The sequence below is a fragment of the Ochotona curzoniae genome, unplaced genomic scaffold (assembly GCF_017591425.1).
Source record: "Ochotona curzoniae isolate NIBS_2020 unplaced genomic scaffold, NIBS_Ocur_1.0 contig_2321, whole genome shotgun sequence".
Classification (NCBI taxonomy): Eukaryota; Metazoa; Chordata; class Mammalia; order Lagomorpha; family Ochotonidae; genus Ochotona; species Ochotona curzoniae.
In genome coordinates, this window is record NW_024465421.1 from 1,971,867 (window position 1) to 1,988,705 (window position 16,839).

Here is a 16,839-nt window from a genome sequence, read left to right on the forward strand (position 1 = left end):
GATTCACGTTTATTCATTCAACAAACATTCATCCTGTAGACATCAGGGTTAAGCGCTATGTGAGCACTGTGTGCCTTCCAGGGGCTCATCCTCCATCTGCAGGAACCAGACACAGATACAGTCAGGTGGAAAGAACAGGTCTAGGGTTCTGGCAGCAGCACCCAGGAAGACTCCCCCTCCAGTGCCAGCCTGATTTGGGGAGCTGGACCAAGAAAGGCCAGCTTGAGGCCACACACTCCTCCCTCTGAATCACAACTGGAAGGAGGAACCCAAAAGGCCGGCAGGGGGCTGGGGATCCTTTGAACCCTTGGGTGGCCTTGGGCCTTGAGCATCTTTGCTTCACAGCCTCGTGCTGCCCGCCCTAACACAGAGCCCCTCTGTGCCTGTACGTGCTTGGGGATGCTAAATCCCAGAGCACCATGCAGCCATGAGCCAAGCCGCATGCATTGTCACAAGGGAACTACGTGTGCTGGGAGAAGGGCATGCTTTGTGCTGGCTAAGTGTCATAGTCTTAATTATTTTTTAGTTGACACATAGTGATTGTATTGAAGAGAGGACAGTATCATCTTTCAGGACCTACATACCATGTATTGGTTCAGCCTTCATCACTTTATGCATGTATCATTTCTTTGTGGGAAAAGCACTCAAAAACTTCTCTTGCAGTTACGGGAGAGGTGCGCAGAGTCAGCCATCCTGGAGTAGTAGCACGTTAAACCACTGCTTGAGAGGTCAGCATTCCCACATCAGAGTTGATTTGTGTCCCAGCTGCTCCATTTCAGATCCAACTTCCTTCTTGCTGCGCTTGGAAAGGCAGCAAGGATGGTCCAAGTGTTAGGCTCCTGGCCCGTGTCTTCTCTTGTGGCCTTTGAGGGGTATACCAGTGGATGGATGGAAGGATGGAAGATCTCTCTCCCCCCCCACCCCCATCTTGACATTGCCAGTAACTATAGCCATCCTCCTTTGCAACAAGACACAAGAAATGTTACCAGAAAAGCCTGGTGGGTTCTTGCCTCGACTTAATACCGAAAAAGCCAGAAACTGGTTGCAGACAGAAATGTTTATTTGTGAAGAGACCAGGTGAGCGGGGAAAGAAGAGCAAAGGGGAAAGCACCTCCGGACAGCGAGCCAGGAAGTGGGGTGCTTCTTGAAGGAGAGAGGGAGAGGCACCAAAGGTTTGAGGAAGGGTCTTGGGCTTGTAAGCCTTCCCTGACCCCTCCTCGTTGGGCGGGAACCTACAGGTAAGATGTTCCCCATTGGTGGTCTCTTAACCAGTCAGGAAACGGGTGGCCAGGTTTGCACCACCCACTTGAAGGTGTGGCCAAGATTTCAGCAGGCTTGGATGGTCTCAAGAAGTTATTCCTGTCATCTACTTGTATCTTCAGGCACATTCCCCAAGCTCTCCCCACCCTTTGACCTCTGACACTCATATAAGTCAGTATCAGAAGCCCCCGGAGGACTCCGTGCTGTCCCCAGAGTCTCTGAAAGCCTAGATCTGGAGAAACGGCATGTGCAGTGGCCAGCACTGTCAAAACACATTGAGAACTGCTGTGCTCGCTGGGTCAGAGATGAACAGCAGCTTCCGACAGCAAGAGAGCCACGTTTCCATGGAGCAGCTTCTGCAGGGACTGAGAACAGAGCTGCCAGCTACAGCCACCGGGAATGCCAAGGATCACAACCACCCCAACCAGCCCGACAGCCGGGCACTGAGAACAGTGCCTGCATTCTCTCGGCCAGTCTTGTATTTAAATTGCTCATGTCTCATTCATGTATAAGGAAAGAGAAAACACTGCTATGATAGCACTGAATGTAGAGGAAGACAGAATTGAAAGAAAAGAGTGAAGAAAAATACATGTTTGGTGTTCTTTAATGGTTTAACCTTTAAAGGTGATGCAAGAGGCTTTGGATCCTTTGCTTATTTAAAGCAGCAACCGTAACCGTCTGAGGCACAAAAGGAATGGATTAAAATAATGCAAGAACTTAAAGTGAAATCACAGAATAATTAACATCTTCCACGGGGCAGGAAGGAGTAGAATGAGCTGTGCAGAGAAAAAAATAGTGAAAACAAAGAGATGAAATGTCTTCAGGGAAACACGAAGGAAAAAAATCAAATGAAGAAGTTGTGTGGGCTGGCATTTGGCACGGCAGTTGAGACACTGGAGCGCCCTCATGCCGTAACTGAGTGCTTGTTCAAGTCTTGGTTGTTTCACTTCCGATCCAGCTCCCTGCTAATGCACTTGGGAAAGCAGCAAGTGGAGGCTGTCCTCGCTGTCACCCACATGGGAGACCTGGACTGAGTTTCTGGCTCTTGGTTTTGGCCCAGCCTAGCCCAAGCCTTTGCAGTTATGTGGGAGAATGAACCAACAGACAGGTGATGGTGGTCTGTCTCTCCCTCTATCCCTCATTCTTTCCTCCCTTTCAAATAATGTATGACCCAGAGGAAAGAGCACTCATCAACGTGGTCTATAGGTAGCAGACAATAGGCACATTATGGCATTAGTTTAAAAATCTGATGTTCTCGGGCCTAGCGGCTGAAGTCCTCGCCTTGAACGCGCCGGGATCCCATATGGGTGCCGGTTCTAATCCTGGCAGCTCCACTTCCCATCCAGCTCCCTGCTTGTGGCCTGGGAAAGCAGTCAAGGATGGCCCAAAGCCTTGGGACCCTGCACCCATGTGGGAGACCCGGAAAGAAGTTTCCTGGATCCTGGCTTCGGATCGGCGCAGCACCGGCCGTTGCGCTCACTTGGGGAGTGAATCATCGGACAGAAGATCTTCCTCTCTGTCTCTCCTCCTCTCTGTATATCTGCCTTTCCAATAAATAAATAAAAATCTTTAAAAATCTGATGTTCTCATGTCTTAGCCCATTTTCTGGTGCTATAACTGAATATCACAGACTGCGCACCATATACATAAGGAATTTACACAGAACTTTACTTAGCTCGTGGTTCCAGAAACTGGACAGTGCAAGCAGTCGGGGCCAGCATGTGCTCACCATCTTGTAAGGACCTCCCTGTTGGGTCGCTGGCATGGCAGAGGGTATCATGCAGCAAGATCAAGCCAGTGCGCCAGAAGAGAGGTGGTGTTGGTGCTGAAGCCCCTCCAACAACAGCCCATGGTTCCCTTAGCCTGGAAACAAGAGAATTAACTCATGATGGCAGAATCCTCATGACCCAGTCATAATGCCAAAGCTCCCAACTCCAGCTTAGTTTGAACAGATGATTTTGGAAAAGTCTCCAAACACATGAAACGTAAGAGCACCTTACTAAGCGTCAGCCAGAAATAGAGCAGAAATATCATCCTAAACATAGCCCGGCAAACGTCTCCGGCTGTCATCCAGTCTCTCGGCTTCCACCCATCACCACCAGTGTGCAATGTGCGCACACACACACACACACACACACACACACACACACACACGCTTAAAGATCAGAAGAATCTGAAGAAGATCCCAGGGCACCTAGAAGAGGGATATTTGTGCAGTTCTGGAATTCTGTACCAAGCTAAGTTGCATGTCAGATAAGAGGGCATGACCAGAATGATTAGGTCTCAGAAGCTGTACCACGTGCAGATGCCTCATCATCAACTATTTTAAATGTTCTCTAGCAGATATCTGGGTGACAATTAGCACTGGGGTTGAGACAGCTATGCAAAATGGACATGAGCCTTGAAATCAATTAAATATAATGAAGTTGCAAGAGCTGTCAAAAATCTTGTGACAAAATTAAATGTAGAAGCTAAATACTATTCCTGGAAAAGATAAAAATAGGGAAAATGCGTCATAATAAATTCAAATTAAATATACAGAGACTGAGCCATTTGGTGAAGAACTAGCAAAGGAAGCGTGTGTGTGTGTGTGTGTGCGTGTGTGTGTGTGTGTGTGTGTGTGTGTGCACATATACATTTTCTTACCTTACCACATTCCAGGATACTTCAAAACAAAGTTCAAGGGGAAAAAAATGGAAGTAAAACTTAAGTTGACTTTAATGAAATCGTTTTTTTGAAATCTATGCAGAGTTCACTCATTTTATGCATTTTCCATGAACTATTGGAAGATCCTTCATATGTCTGGATTCCTTTTTTTGCACCAAAAGAAACTTATCTTTTTAATTCTACTTTGCTCCAAAAAAAAAAAAACTTTTGCGGTATTCTAAAAAGATGAAATGAAGCTGCTTGAAATTTGGCAGCTTAAGAAAGCGTGGCTTGAGTCATGCACATAATTAATGGAGAAATATCCGCCACTATCGTCAAAACTAGGGTGTCTGTAACTTCCTCATGGAAAAGACAAGAGGCGAAAAAGAAAGACTCATAAAGACGAGGAGGCAAGTGATAAATTAACACAAGCACATTCACAGCCAAATGTGTTTCTAAAAAATACAGAGAGTCGCTTTTATCCAAAATCAGTTTTCACATTTTGGAGTTTGGGATATATGGACATATATACTAACATAAATTTAAAGCATCAATTTAGAGGCTTATTTGCATTTTGTGTGCACCTTACACCAAGGACCTTAAGATAATTGCATACATTTCCAGGTGTATTCTGACTGCAACCCAGGCCAAGTTAAGGCACAGAATTTTTCTACTTGTGGCATCAGATTGGCAGGCATAACCTTTTGGGTGTTGGAACGCCTCTCGTGCCAGATTTTTACATGAGGGGTGCTCAATCTGTACATGAAAATAGAACTTCATTCCACCTTTGGAAGACACAGTCTCACATTTTTAAAAGATGCAATCCTATGCTCTTTGTAAGGGACGTGTCTCTAAAAGCCAACAATGAGACAGAGTTTTAGCAGAACTTACCCAGAAAGAAAAGCATAGGCGTACTGATGTAAAAACGGATCTTGTTTTTTCAAAATCCTGAAGACACATTTAGTTTGTAATGATTGGTTTGTGGTGAAAGATGCACCCTGCGCATTCATTGTAGGGCTGCCTGGGAGGCAGTATATAATCCTAGGCTCAAGTACTTGGGCCCCTGCTACCCGTGTGGGAGACCCTGGTGGATTTCCAGGCTCCCAGCTGACATCTGGCACAGCCATACCTATGCCAAGTGTTTGGGGAGTGAACCAGTAGATGAACTATCTGTATGTGCTTGTGCCCCTCATCTAGAGATGATTTTTGTGCCTTTCAAGATAAGAAAACAAAACAAAACAAAACAAAAAAAGGGTTTCTAAGTGTTAGGACTGTAAGAGCAATTTATGGAGTTTAAGGAGATAGAATTCTCTTCACAGACTTTAATGATACTCATAATCTTTGACAAAGCATATGAAAATGAGGTACTAGAAAAGTATGATTACATAATGCAATGAATACAGCCAAATGTATTTGTGTACTGGACCGTACAGATATTTCACCATGGCAAAAATATTCATTAGCAGGTGAATGGACCATATTCTCTAACTACAAGCTGCTCAAAAAACAAAAAACAAAAACAAAAAACAGGGAGATAACAATAAGATCAGAGAACAAGCAACATAAATAAAAAGTAGAAAGTGGAAGCACAAATAAGATTATCCGCAAGAAATGGAACATAATCAGTATTGAGATTTAAAATTATAGATCAATGTGTGCAATTCATTATTTATTTTTAGGACAGGGAGAGAGAGAGATTCTTTAACTACCATACTCCCAAAATGGCCACAATCTTGAACTAAATCCGAGCCTCCCACATGGATGGGAGAGTCCCAGGTACTTGAGCTGTCGTCTGCCACCTTCCTAAGCACATGAGCAGGGAGCTGGACTGGCAACTCTGGCATGGAATGGCAATGTCACAAACAGATGAGCCAGCTGTGCCACAGTGTATATTCAGCCTAATGGTTAAGAAGCTCACACCCCATTAAGGGTTCTTAATACCGGCTCCATCACCTGCCACCAGCCTCCTGCCAGTGTGCTCCATGGGAGGCAGCAGTGATGGCTCAGGTCATTGGATTCCTGTTAGTTCTCTCCAGTGGGAAACTGGGACCGAGTTCCTGGCTCCCAGCTATGCTCTGGCTCGTTCTCAGCCATGATAGGCATCTGGAAGGTTCTCTATCTATCTGTCTTTCTCTGCCCCTCAAATAAATTTTAATAAAATTGGGAGTGTACCATGAATGACATTCTAAAGAAAATGAAGGTAATCGTATATAAAGAAATCAAATGATAATTTTGAAACTTTTTCCTCAAAGTACAGATTTCCAAAACTGATGAAAGAGAGACTCGGAGTTAACGTTATGATATTTGTGGAAGAAATAATAGTTGGCAGCCCAACATGTTGGCTCAGTTGGTTACATTCAACCTCTTGTAAGCACCAGGATCCCATATGGTTCATGTCCTGGCTGCTCCACTTCCTATCCAATTCTCTGCTCATGGCTTGGGAAAGCAATGGAACATGGCCCCAAAGCCTTGGGACTGCACCCATATGGAACTCAGAAGAAGCTCCTGGCTCCTGGCTCCTGGCTTTGGATCCTCTCAGCTCTGGCTGTTGCAGTCATTTGGGGAGTGAGCTAGCAGATGAAAGATCTTTCTGTGTCAGCTTCTCTCTGAATATTTGTTTTGCCAATCCAAAAAAAAAAAAAAAAAACAAAAAAACACTTCCTTTAAAAAAAGAAGAATGGATTACTATTGTTTCCATTTTGTTCTATGGTGATTTTGAGTTTTAATTAAGAGACAGAGATTCTGAAAATACAGAGTACTTATGGAATCCTACTCATCTGGATTTGTTTAGATATTAGTATCCTATTATACAAATATGACCCAGTTAGGCAAAGCAATAGGTTTCAAGAAGCTGCATTTTTTCCCCTTCCCCGGCCAATATTTTTGCGTGATTTGTGAATGATAGGAGCTTCTCAACCAGGCACCGTTGATCCTCGATTGATCTTCCAGGAAGTGGTTACTCATTTTCTGAGTCTCTTGGATGAGGGCATGGGTGGAAGGAGAAGGGTTTCCCGATGTTCTCAGCTGTGCATCACCTTCCTCATGCATCTTTCCAACCGTCTTCCCACAGCCAGACCAACAAGATCATGCTTGCTCAGTGAATGTGCAGGAAAGATGGTCCCAGGATGTTAACTCTGGGACTATCAAAATCCACTTCTGTGCTTTGCAAAACACAAAGGGGCCCATTTTCTATCTCCCCTGCCGCTGCCCCTGCTTCCATAAATAGCTTTGAACTGGAATCATTCAGATGGGTCTCAGTATCCCAAGTTTAATTAGTCAGAATAAGGATTATTTTTAAAGCAAGGTAGCAATTGTTTTACTGCGAGGATGTCTAAAGCATTCTCTCACCATGGTGCAGACTGACTTAACACATTCGTTGCTGCTTTCAGTCTTGACAAAATTACACTGCAGCAAAGTCTCGGTGCTTACAAGGGTTTATTTTCCCATTCAAATTACATGTCCCTCCTGTGTTGGCAGAAGTTCTGCTCACATTGTTTTAATCCAGGACCCAAGATGTAGGAAGAGCCCTGTCAGGAGTCTTCAGAATGTTCAGGAAAAAAACCTGCATATTATGAAAATACTATGATTTCAAATAAATGGTGGTTAAGCAATTAAAACATCAACTGGGACACTCAGATCAGCATGCCTAGTCTGAATCCTTGCTCCACTCCAGATTCGATGGTCCTGCTAATGCACACCCTAGAAGGTAGCAGGTGACGTCTCTGATGGTGGAGCCACTGCCACACACGTGTGGGATCTTGGGTTGAATTTCCAGCTCTTGGCTTTGACCTAGTCTAGCACTGGTGGCCACTGTGGGCATCTGAGGAATGAAGCAGCAGGTGGAGCTCTCTCTGTCTGTCTGCCTCCAAAAGAAAAGCATTTGATGTAAGTATCATGTGGTAAAAGACAAAAAAATATGGAAGAAAGCACAGTGGGGTTGAAGCTTCTCCTTGGATTTGTCTCACTACATTTCCCTCTCATTTGATTGGCCAACACCTGACACAAACAGTGGTACCTTATCGTTTTACGCAATAGGGGAGGGGCAAGATGATGATAAATAATACATCCTTTTACAATGCACATGCTTGCTCATGAATATTAATTATTGCATGGGTTAGGCTCTTCTCTGTTGCTAAGACAGGATACCTAAAGCTGGACAGTATAAAGAGGTGTATCGTCTCACAGTTTGGAGTTAGAAAGTCTGAAAAATCACGTGACATGGTCTGTTTCGGCTTCTGCTGAGGCCCCTCTTGGCTGGATCACAATATGACAAAGATTCAAGGCCAAACAGCATGTGGGGTAGCCTTTGTTTTGAGAGCAATCCCTACTCTGTAAGACTCCCATTAATTCCTTCTGCAGGTGTTATCACTGAGACCTAATTACCACCACATGCAAGGGCCAGCTCTTTTCAAAGACACCACTACCTCATGTATCACCCCTCCCCCCGAGGGTCTAGTCTCCAACATGAAACCACATTCAACATAAAACATCCTCCTTTCAGTAGCAAAGTATACCCAGTCCCTCCCCTGGAAGATACACCACGGTCCTGTGTAGTCACATCATCAGACTCCAGATCTGGAAGTGTTTCTGAGGTCTTCAATCATGATGTAGCTTCCCCTCACCTGGAGACACATGAGCCTGACACACGACACTTTTTCCTGCATCCTTCACCCTCAACTTCTGATGGCAGACTATGGTCAGGCAAAGCACCAAAAGCATTCCCATCCTGAAAGTAGAATGTGGGAGAACTAGAACAGCTGGGTGCTCAAAACATTTGTGAAACCCCAGGGAGCAGATTTTGGGGTGGAGAAATTCTCCTGGATTAGCTCCCCTGGTCTGCTTCCAGGAAGTGACTCTTAGGTTTCCTTGTTTTCTGTGGTTCCCAGCTCCAACCCCTGGAAGATGAGTCCTTCTCCCCTCTTCTTCTTGAACTCATCCCATAAAGCATAGTGTAATAAGACCTTCCTAGAGCCTACCAAGCTTATCTTTATGATGGCTCATGCCCACAGCTTGGGAAGCCCAAAGGCCACCTTGAATTCTAAATAGCCATGTGGTTTCCTTTTCTTTTCTTTTCTTCTTTTTCACTTCAAGAAGCAGAGAGACAGACAGAGCCCCATCTGCTGGTTCCTTCCTGAAATGCTTCCAATGACTAGCTTCCATTAGCCAAGACTGGCCCCAGCTGCAACTACAAACCCCAAACTCAGTCTGGGCTTATAATGCAGCCGGAAATCAAGCCCTTTCCTGCTGCCTTCAGGGGTGCATATGAGAGGGAAGCTTGAACTTGGAGCTGGAGCTTGCACTTGAATGCAAACACTGTGTTGTAGGATGCAGCCATCACACTGGCACCTATGTCACTAACCCCAACACCTGTCTCCACTGTGTCATTTATTTATCCACCATGGTTATATTATCCAAACCTTTTCTTGGTCCTTGACCAGATCAACTCTCTCAAGAACTTTGTCATATTTTTATCTACTTGGATTCCAGAGAGTTCACACGGGGGGCAACACACAGTTATTTTTGAGATGTCTTTCTCTATAACCTTGATGACAGTTGTCCTGCGAGAACTACAGCTCAATGGATTCACAGATTTTGTCAAGGGACATTCTGATGGCTTTCACAGGCTTGTGCTGTTACTGAAAACATTTCCCATTTTTAACTTACTTGTCAGAAATGAGAAACAATTGCTTCTTGTAAACCGCACCCCCACCCCAAAACCAGGAGTTTATGAATTACCTTAATTCCAGGCTTATAAACCAAACTCTTCCTTGGCTCCATCTTTTTCATGTGTTACCACATGGAAGATGACCAGTTGCAACCAGTGTATAAACACACTGTGGCTCAAATCTGCTACCTTAAGCCCAAACTCACACACTGGAGAGCTGTCCTACAGATCACCATGGGCAATGATTTTACCAATTTTTTTTAACAAAATGTCTTTACTTGAAAAGCAGAGCTCTAGAAAGGGAGAGAAGAAAGATCTCCAATCTGCTGGTTCACTCCCCAAATGTCCTTAATGGCGGAGTCTAGGTCAGGCAGAAATCCAATCAAGGTGTCTCATGTGGGTACAGGAACCCAAATACCAAGGTCACCATCCTCTGCCTTCCCAGGCACATTATGAGCAGTGGAGTCCAAAGAAGAGCAGCTGGACTCAGGTCTGCAAGTCTGATGTGGAATGTGGCTATTTTTAAGCAGAGTCATGAGCTGACCCTACCCTTAAGGGTTTCTGTTGGATAAGGTACCTGTGTCTACTCACATTGTTGAGAAAGTGGCATGACCAAGACTGACATGAATGGAGTGAAAAGGTGGAAAACTTTTGCCGGACTGGAAAGATTGGAGATTCTATGCACCTCCCCTAACTCATGAACATGGCTGTGAATGTGTTTGCTTTATCTGATAAGGACATCAGAAGAAGACACATACTGAGAGATGCTACATCCATCCATTTTCTTATCATTGTTCTAAGGAAACACCTGAGACTGGGTTATTTGTAAGAAAAGAGATGTAGGTAGCTCACCCTTCTGGAGGGTCAAAGTCATGATGCTGGCATTGGTTCAGCTCTGTTGAGGGCCTCATGGCACATGGCTTCACACGGGCAGGAACATGGGCAGAAAAGATCACATGACGGGACAAGAGGTCTGAGAAGGAGCCAGGGATCGGGCTGTCTTTTGGTAATGAGGTTCTCATAGGAGCACCTAATCCTTTTGACATCAAACCCCCAGCACCCTCGCCATCTCCCACCAGACATCACTGAGGCTCCTCTAAGTCAACACAACCATGCAAATCACTGAGACTCTCGCTCATGAGTGTCAAACAACTTCCCAATCCTTGCAGGTGCATCTTTAGAGACACACCTGAATCACTAAGGGGATTTCTGTTTTCTTGGTCGTTGGTGACGTTTGTAGAAACATACGCATTGTCTGAAACGCTACACAAATCCAGAGAACACGAGATGTGTGGGATTGACAGCAGATGGCTGCGTGAGTAGGAAACCAACTAGCCTGTGACATCTTTTCTCCAAGAGTCTAAATTGAGGGGGTGCGTTCCACTCGCTGTCTTCCAGTTAGTACTTGTGAGTTCACAAGTATGCAAAATGGGACAGAGAACTGCTCATCTGACATCCTTAGAGCTGGAGGGGAGTACCTGGCAGGGGGAATGTCGGGGTTGTCACTCAGGTCCTATATCCAGCTCACATTCCCTCATGACTTTGTGTCTCTGCAGTTCGACATGCAGAGGATAACCCTGGAGGAGCTCAAGCACATTCTCTACCACGCCTTCCGGGACCACTTGACAATGAAGGATATTGAGAACATCATCATCAATGAGGAGGAGAGCCTGAATGAGACCTCGGGGAACTGCCAGACGGAATTCGAAGGCGGTACGTGTCCCCGCTCGTGCCTTCTCTCTCAGCTACAAAGAGATCAATGTCCTGTACAGAAGCCAGGAATTTAGAGATGAGGTTCAACAAGTCCTTTCTCCCAAGAGTCAGAGGGTATTTTGAGTTGATTCCATCTTCCTTCCTCCCAAATTCTGGGCTTGTTGTTGTTGTTGTCATTGTTGTTGCACTTGGTTCCTCCAAAACTCTGCTTTCTTTGTTGTTGTTGAACAGCCCCTATTGGTCCTGTCCTTGCTCTCATAACACCTTCAAGTCACAGTGGGGTGTGTGGTCTGTGGAAATTGCATGCATGAGACAACTGAGACTGTAGGCAGACTCAGATCAAGTCCATTGGCCAATGGTGTGAACTGAGCAGAGGCTGCACCTGTCTTTGTGCTCCCTCATCTATAAACATCAGGAGGATTACATCTGCCTCTATAAACCCTTCATGGCAGATAACCTCTCTCCTCTGCAAGTGCCCCGGCTAAGACATGCCCAGCGGCAGAAGTCTTTCATGAGCCTATCCAGGTGGTTATGGAAGAAATAAGGCTTTCCTAAGGCTAAGAATGACACTCGGGAAAGGCCATTTTTTCTTAGGCTCATAAAAGAAAATGTAAGAAGGAGGGGAAAAAAAAACCGAGTTTATCTCCTAATCAGTAGAGTGTCTCAGAAGCTAAATAATTTAATCCTTCCTTCCAACTTTCAAAATCGGAGTTGCTTCCACAGTCTTGATGCATAGCACACACACACAGAAATTAATTACATGGAAATATCACCACAGGCTATCAGCAATTTTTAACTTGTTCAAGGCTGACATGCCTCCTTGGAGAGGCCAGACTATTTTTTTTCCTCTTCTTTCTGAGCACATAAAGAAGCCCATATGTGAACATTTGAAGTCTATGCATACTTTTTCCATAATTTTTTATAAACTTTTTGGAGACTCTTTCCTAAGCTTGGGTTTCAAAAAAAATTTTTTTTTGCACCAAATGAATCTTATTATTTCATTCCATATTCCTGGAACTCTTGGAGGTTCCCTGGTACACACCAGAGTGGCCTTTCCTGACCTGGTCTTTGAGCTGTTCGCTTGCAGCTGATGGAGTATTACGGAAGAGAGGAAGCTCAGTGCCCAGCAGCTCTCAAGGTCGCAACTTTTCTTTCAAGCATGGTCTCTCATCCAACCCATCTCAGCCGTATCTGTGCCAAGACAAGAAAGGATTATTATTCTGATGTTACCAATGCAATCAACTCAAATCAGGGTAAGAGGGACTAGTGAAGACTAGGGCAAAATAGAGAGCCATGCCCGCTTTGTACAGTCATCCACATAGAGGCTTCTCAACAGCGTTGTGTGCACTAAACGTCCAGCTGCAGCTCAGAAGCTGCTCGAGTCTCCCAGCTGTCAACCCTGGGCTGCAGCACTCAGGGCTGAATCTGATTAGAGTGGAAACACCTCTGACTACACAAGGGCAAGACCTCAGGGATTCATGGCACCATTTCCTGCAGGACCATGCAAGGAGTCTGGGAGGATGAGGAGTGCTGAGGAAGGCAGAGATCAGACTTTTCAGGACAACAGCTTCGTCCTCTTCCCATTCTGTCTCTGTCCTAACTGACCGACCGGGTGTTTGGGGTTTCTACCTGGAGGTACCTAGGCTTACTTTAGCCGCTGCAACACCAACAATAATTACCATGCTGAGGTTACTAAGCGCCAGTATTGTGCAAAGCAACTTGAAGCATATGAGAAACCTTGTTTGGAATTCGCATGCTGTCTCCTGGCCTGAGCTCTTGACTGATGACATCACCGTGTTTTCCCATTGTCTTATCAAAGAAAACCTTTTGTTTTTTTTTAAGGAGGTTTTTTTTTTTAATTTTTATTGGAAAGGACAGAGTTACAGAAAAAAGAGACAAATCTTCCATGTGCTGGTTCACTCCACAGATATCTGTAATGGCCAGAGTTGAGATGATCCAAAGCTGGGATCCAAGAGTTTTTCCAAGTCCCCCACGTGCTTGCAGAATCTCAAGGTCTTGGGCTGCCCTTCGCTGCCTTCCCAGGCCACAGGCAGGGAGCTGGATAGAAAGTGAAGTAGCTAGGAGATGAACCAGCACCCATATGGGATTTCAACACTTGCAGGGAGAGGACTAGCCAATTGAGCCCTTGTGCCAGGTCCCAGAGAAAGCTTTTTCATGAGGTTATCGCGAGCTGGTACTGCTGGGTCTCCAACACCAGCTCATTGGTTAGTGTTTTGCGTGTAAGGAATTTCTCATCTTGGATATGACTGAAGACAACTGGGGCAACTGTATGTGTTTATTCCCCAAGTCCCAGAACTCCACTCAGGCTTTGTGTGCACTGGCTAATCCCACACACAACCCCCAGGAGGCTCCTTCCTGCTCCTGTCCTGAGGGCTTCGCTGCAGCAAACCTACAACTCGACCAAGCTAGGCTATCTCCCCTCAGTTGATGGCTCCATGGAGGTGTAGAACCCCTGCGCTGGTGAGTTTCAGAGGAAGCAGTTGGTGAGGATGAAGGAGATTTATTGTTAGAAAAAGGGAGGGCACTTCAGGCTCCAAGCCAGGAACGAGTCCATGGACAAGGAGATGGGAATTGGGTGGCAGAGTGGGAACTTAAGAGAAGCCCATATAGCTTGGTTTTGAAGTGAGCAAAGGGAGAATCGAGATGGAGCTGCAGAAGTGTGGTTGAGATCTGAAAACACTGCCATGGATGGCACATGCACTGTGGTGCCAGTTAGAAACCATCAAGAGAAGCCAAGGCATGTGGGAAGGCATCAGAAGAGGGCACAAGTATTTGAGTCTCTGTAAGCCATGTGGGAGACCTGAATAGAGCTTCCAGCTCCTGGTTCAGCTTGGCCCAGCCCGACCTTTATGTTCATGTGGGCGGGTGAACCAGTGCATGGAAGATCTTCCTCTCTTGTTTCTCCTTCTCCCGTAAATAAGATATTCCAAAAAATAAGTCGTGTGTGTGTAAAATGTTTAAGCAAACACAGAGAATGACTCAGACATCTCTCTGGCTCACCTTGTTAAGGTAAGCAGTGCTTGATGCATTTGCATGTTATTATCCATCTGTGTCCTAAATAGTTGGAAAAACAAACAGGTGAGCATCTGCCCTAGCAGAATGGATAGTGGAAGACATACCTTTCCCACAATGTCCATTTACCACCCATGCAGTTTTAAGATGTTTAGCTCTGGTTGAACCACTTTCCATCGCCAGTTTTTTTTTTCTCTGTAGAACAGAGGTTCACTGGCACCGAGATAAATGTGCTTGTTATCATTTGGTTCCAGTTGCTGCCATAGATGACATTTAGTGCTCTTATGCGTGCATCATCATCCACCTGCCCGTCACTGGCGCCTTAGGAAGTGCCCTGGTGTCAAAATCCACCACACATCAGGATGGATGGTACTTGCCTCTGATCTCTTCAGCGTAATCCATATTGATTCAATCCAAGGGGGAAAAGACAGAGGACCATTGCCCAGGACACCTGCCAAGTGTTGGCCACTAATTAACCCCTTGGACTGGCCTATTGCAGTGATCCCAGGAAGCAGGTACCACTGCTCCTGTGATTCAGATAAGGACACCAAGACTGAGCCGGGGTCAAATCCAAAGCCAAGAAGGACAGTACAAAATTTTGTCCCTGAGTCTACCTTTTAAAAACTTTGCTCTGATCCCTATGTGTGTGCTCCCGAGTCCCTGGCTTTAGGCTAGGATGCTTCGAAGTCTCCATGCAAATGGCATTTCATCATTGCCAATGAAAATCATGTTATATTTGGAAGTTGAGTGGAAGTGCAGCAAAATTGTGTGTGAGCTCTCTCAACACGCATCTCTCTAGTGTTGTCCCTAAATGGAATGCCAGCTGTCAGATTTTTCTAGACTTTCTGACAACACTTACAGGGAGAGGGAAGTGGAACAAAATCACCCACTGGGGAATACATTGTTTCTCGTAAGAGATATGGCAGACCTCTTCTGTACCACTCGGAGTTTTCAGATGAGAAATCGGAAGAATGCCTGTCAGAGGAAACCTTCCGGGTAGATTCAGGAAGATCCTGTGCTGATGAGTGCTGTGGACATGGGAATGCTGTATGGTTTATGATTTACTTTCCTCCATTATTCATCGCCAAGTTTAGACGAGGGAGGTCATATCCAGATACAAGAGCATCTAGGCTCTGTGGGAAGTCAGCAAGAATGTGTGAACACATCCAAGGTCCCTAGCTCGGTCATCCCTGCTGAAGTCACAATGTTCTTGTTGTACTGTCAGATGTGTACTTGGCAATGGAAAAACTCAGTCAGCTGGTCATGCACATTGGCTGTCTGCTGTCCATTCAAACAAAAAGGGCACAATATGTCATCAGTACCATCTGCTGCCAGCTCACCTGGGCTGTGACTGTCCTGAAATAAAGTCTTTCTCCTTCGTCTCCATGGTCATTGGGAACACAGGAGATGATTTTGAAAAAAAATATCTGGAACTTCAGACCATGAAGAATTTTTTCTCTTTGGGACCCTTTGGTAGCAGACCTATAGCAAACCTTCCTGAAGAGTGATACGATTCTGAGACAAAAGGGAGGAGCTGGGTCTGACAAATTTGCAAAAGCTGCGGTGGTTATGGGCTCCTGGCTTGGGGACCTCAAATGAAGCCATGGTTTGCCATTTGGTTTTTGCTAATGGGTGTGCGAAGCCAGTGGAAGATGGCCCAAGTGTTTTGGTCTCTGCCATTCCTGTGGGAAATTCAGGTGGTAGAGACCCTGTCTGCTGGATTCCACATGGCTCAGCTCTAGGTTTTATCGTCAATTGGGGAGTGAACCAATGGATGGAAAATTCTCTCTCACACACACACACACAAATAAGCAGATTTTTTTTTTAAAGATATGAGTTAAAATCTTGCCCCAGCATGGGCTCCCTTGAGAAAGACTCTTATGTAACTGCTGCTAGCCTCACACCCTTCATCTGTGAAGTGGGACATCCTTCCCATAGGGTTGTTATGGAGGTTCAATGAGGTCATACAGGAAAATATCCAGTGTACTGCGTAACATATCTACAAGGACTTAAAACACAGCAAGGGACAAGACATGCCCATCCTTAGTCCCAGTTTTTTTCTTCTGGGGACACTGCTGAAGAGAGCTGGTGGGCTAGGAACAGGAGAAGGAGGGAGAGCAAGCAGGTGTGAGGCATGGGGCTGAATGCTGGCTGAGAAGCTAATGGTAGGTGGCATAGGGGCTGCTTGCAGCAGGTGAATGTCACTGCATGCAGGATGCCTCAGGGAGGGAAGGGGCCCGAGCACAGGTCTAGGAGCCTCTGGGGTTTGTCCAGTCCTGTGTTCAAGGCTGCTGAGAACAGAAGGGAAAAAACACAGGCAGGCAGACCACCAGAAAGAACTCTTGCATTTCTTTGACCATTCATAGCGGCGCACAGGTCTCCCTCCTGTTAGCTCTTTACTCCTGGAAACGATCCTTGTGATGCACTGAATAGCTACTGTCTCCAACCACGCAGGCCCAGAAAAGTCCAGCCTCCCACCCAACGTGCCTACATGGCAGTCAGGAGAAGTTCACCCTGAGCTG

At 45.6% G+C, this 16,839-nt stretch overlaps 1 protein-coding gene across 3 annotated transcripts in view; it reads left to right on the forward strand.

Moving 5' to 3' along the window:
* Positions 1-16,839, forward strand: part of CALN1 (calneuron 1) — a 483,009-nt gene that overhangs the window by 462,639 nt on the left and 3,531 nt on the right. For all 3 annotated transcript variants that reach the window (XM_040973780.1, XM_040973778.1, XM_040973779.1), the window contains exon 5: positions 11,128-11,284. In XM_040973780.1, coding sequence (XP_040829714.1) covers positions 11,128-11,284 — 157 coding nt within the window. The remainder of the gene's footprint in view (positions 1-11,127; positions 11,285-16,839) is intronic.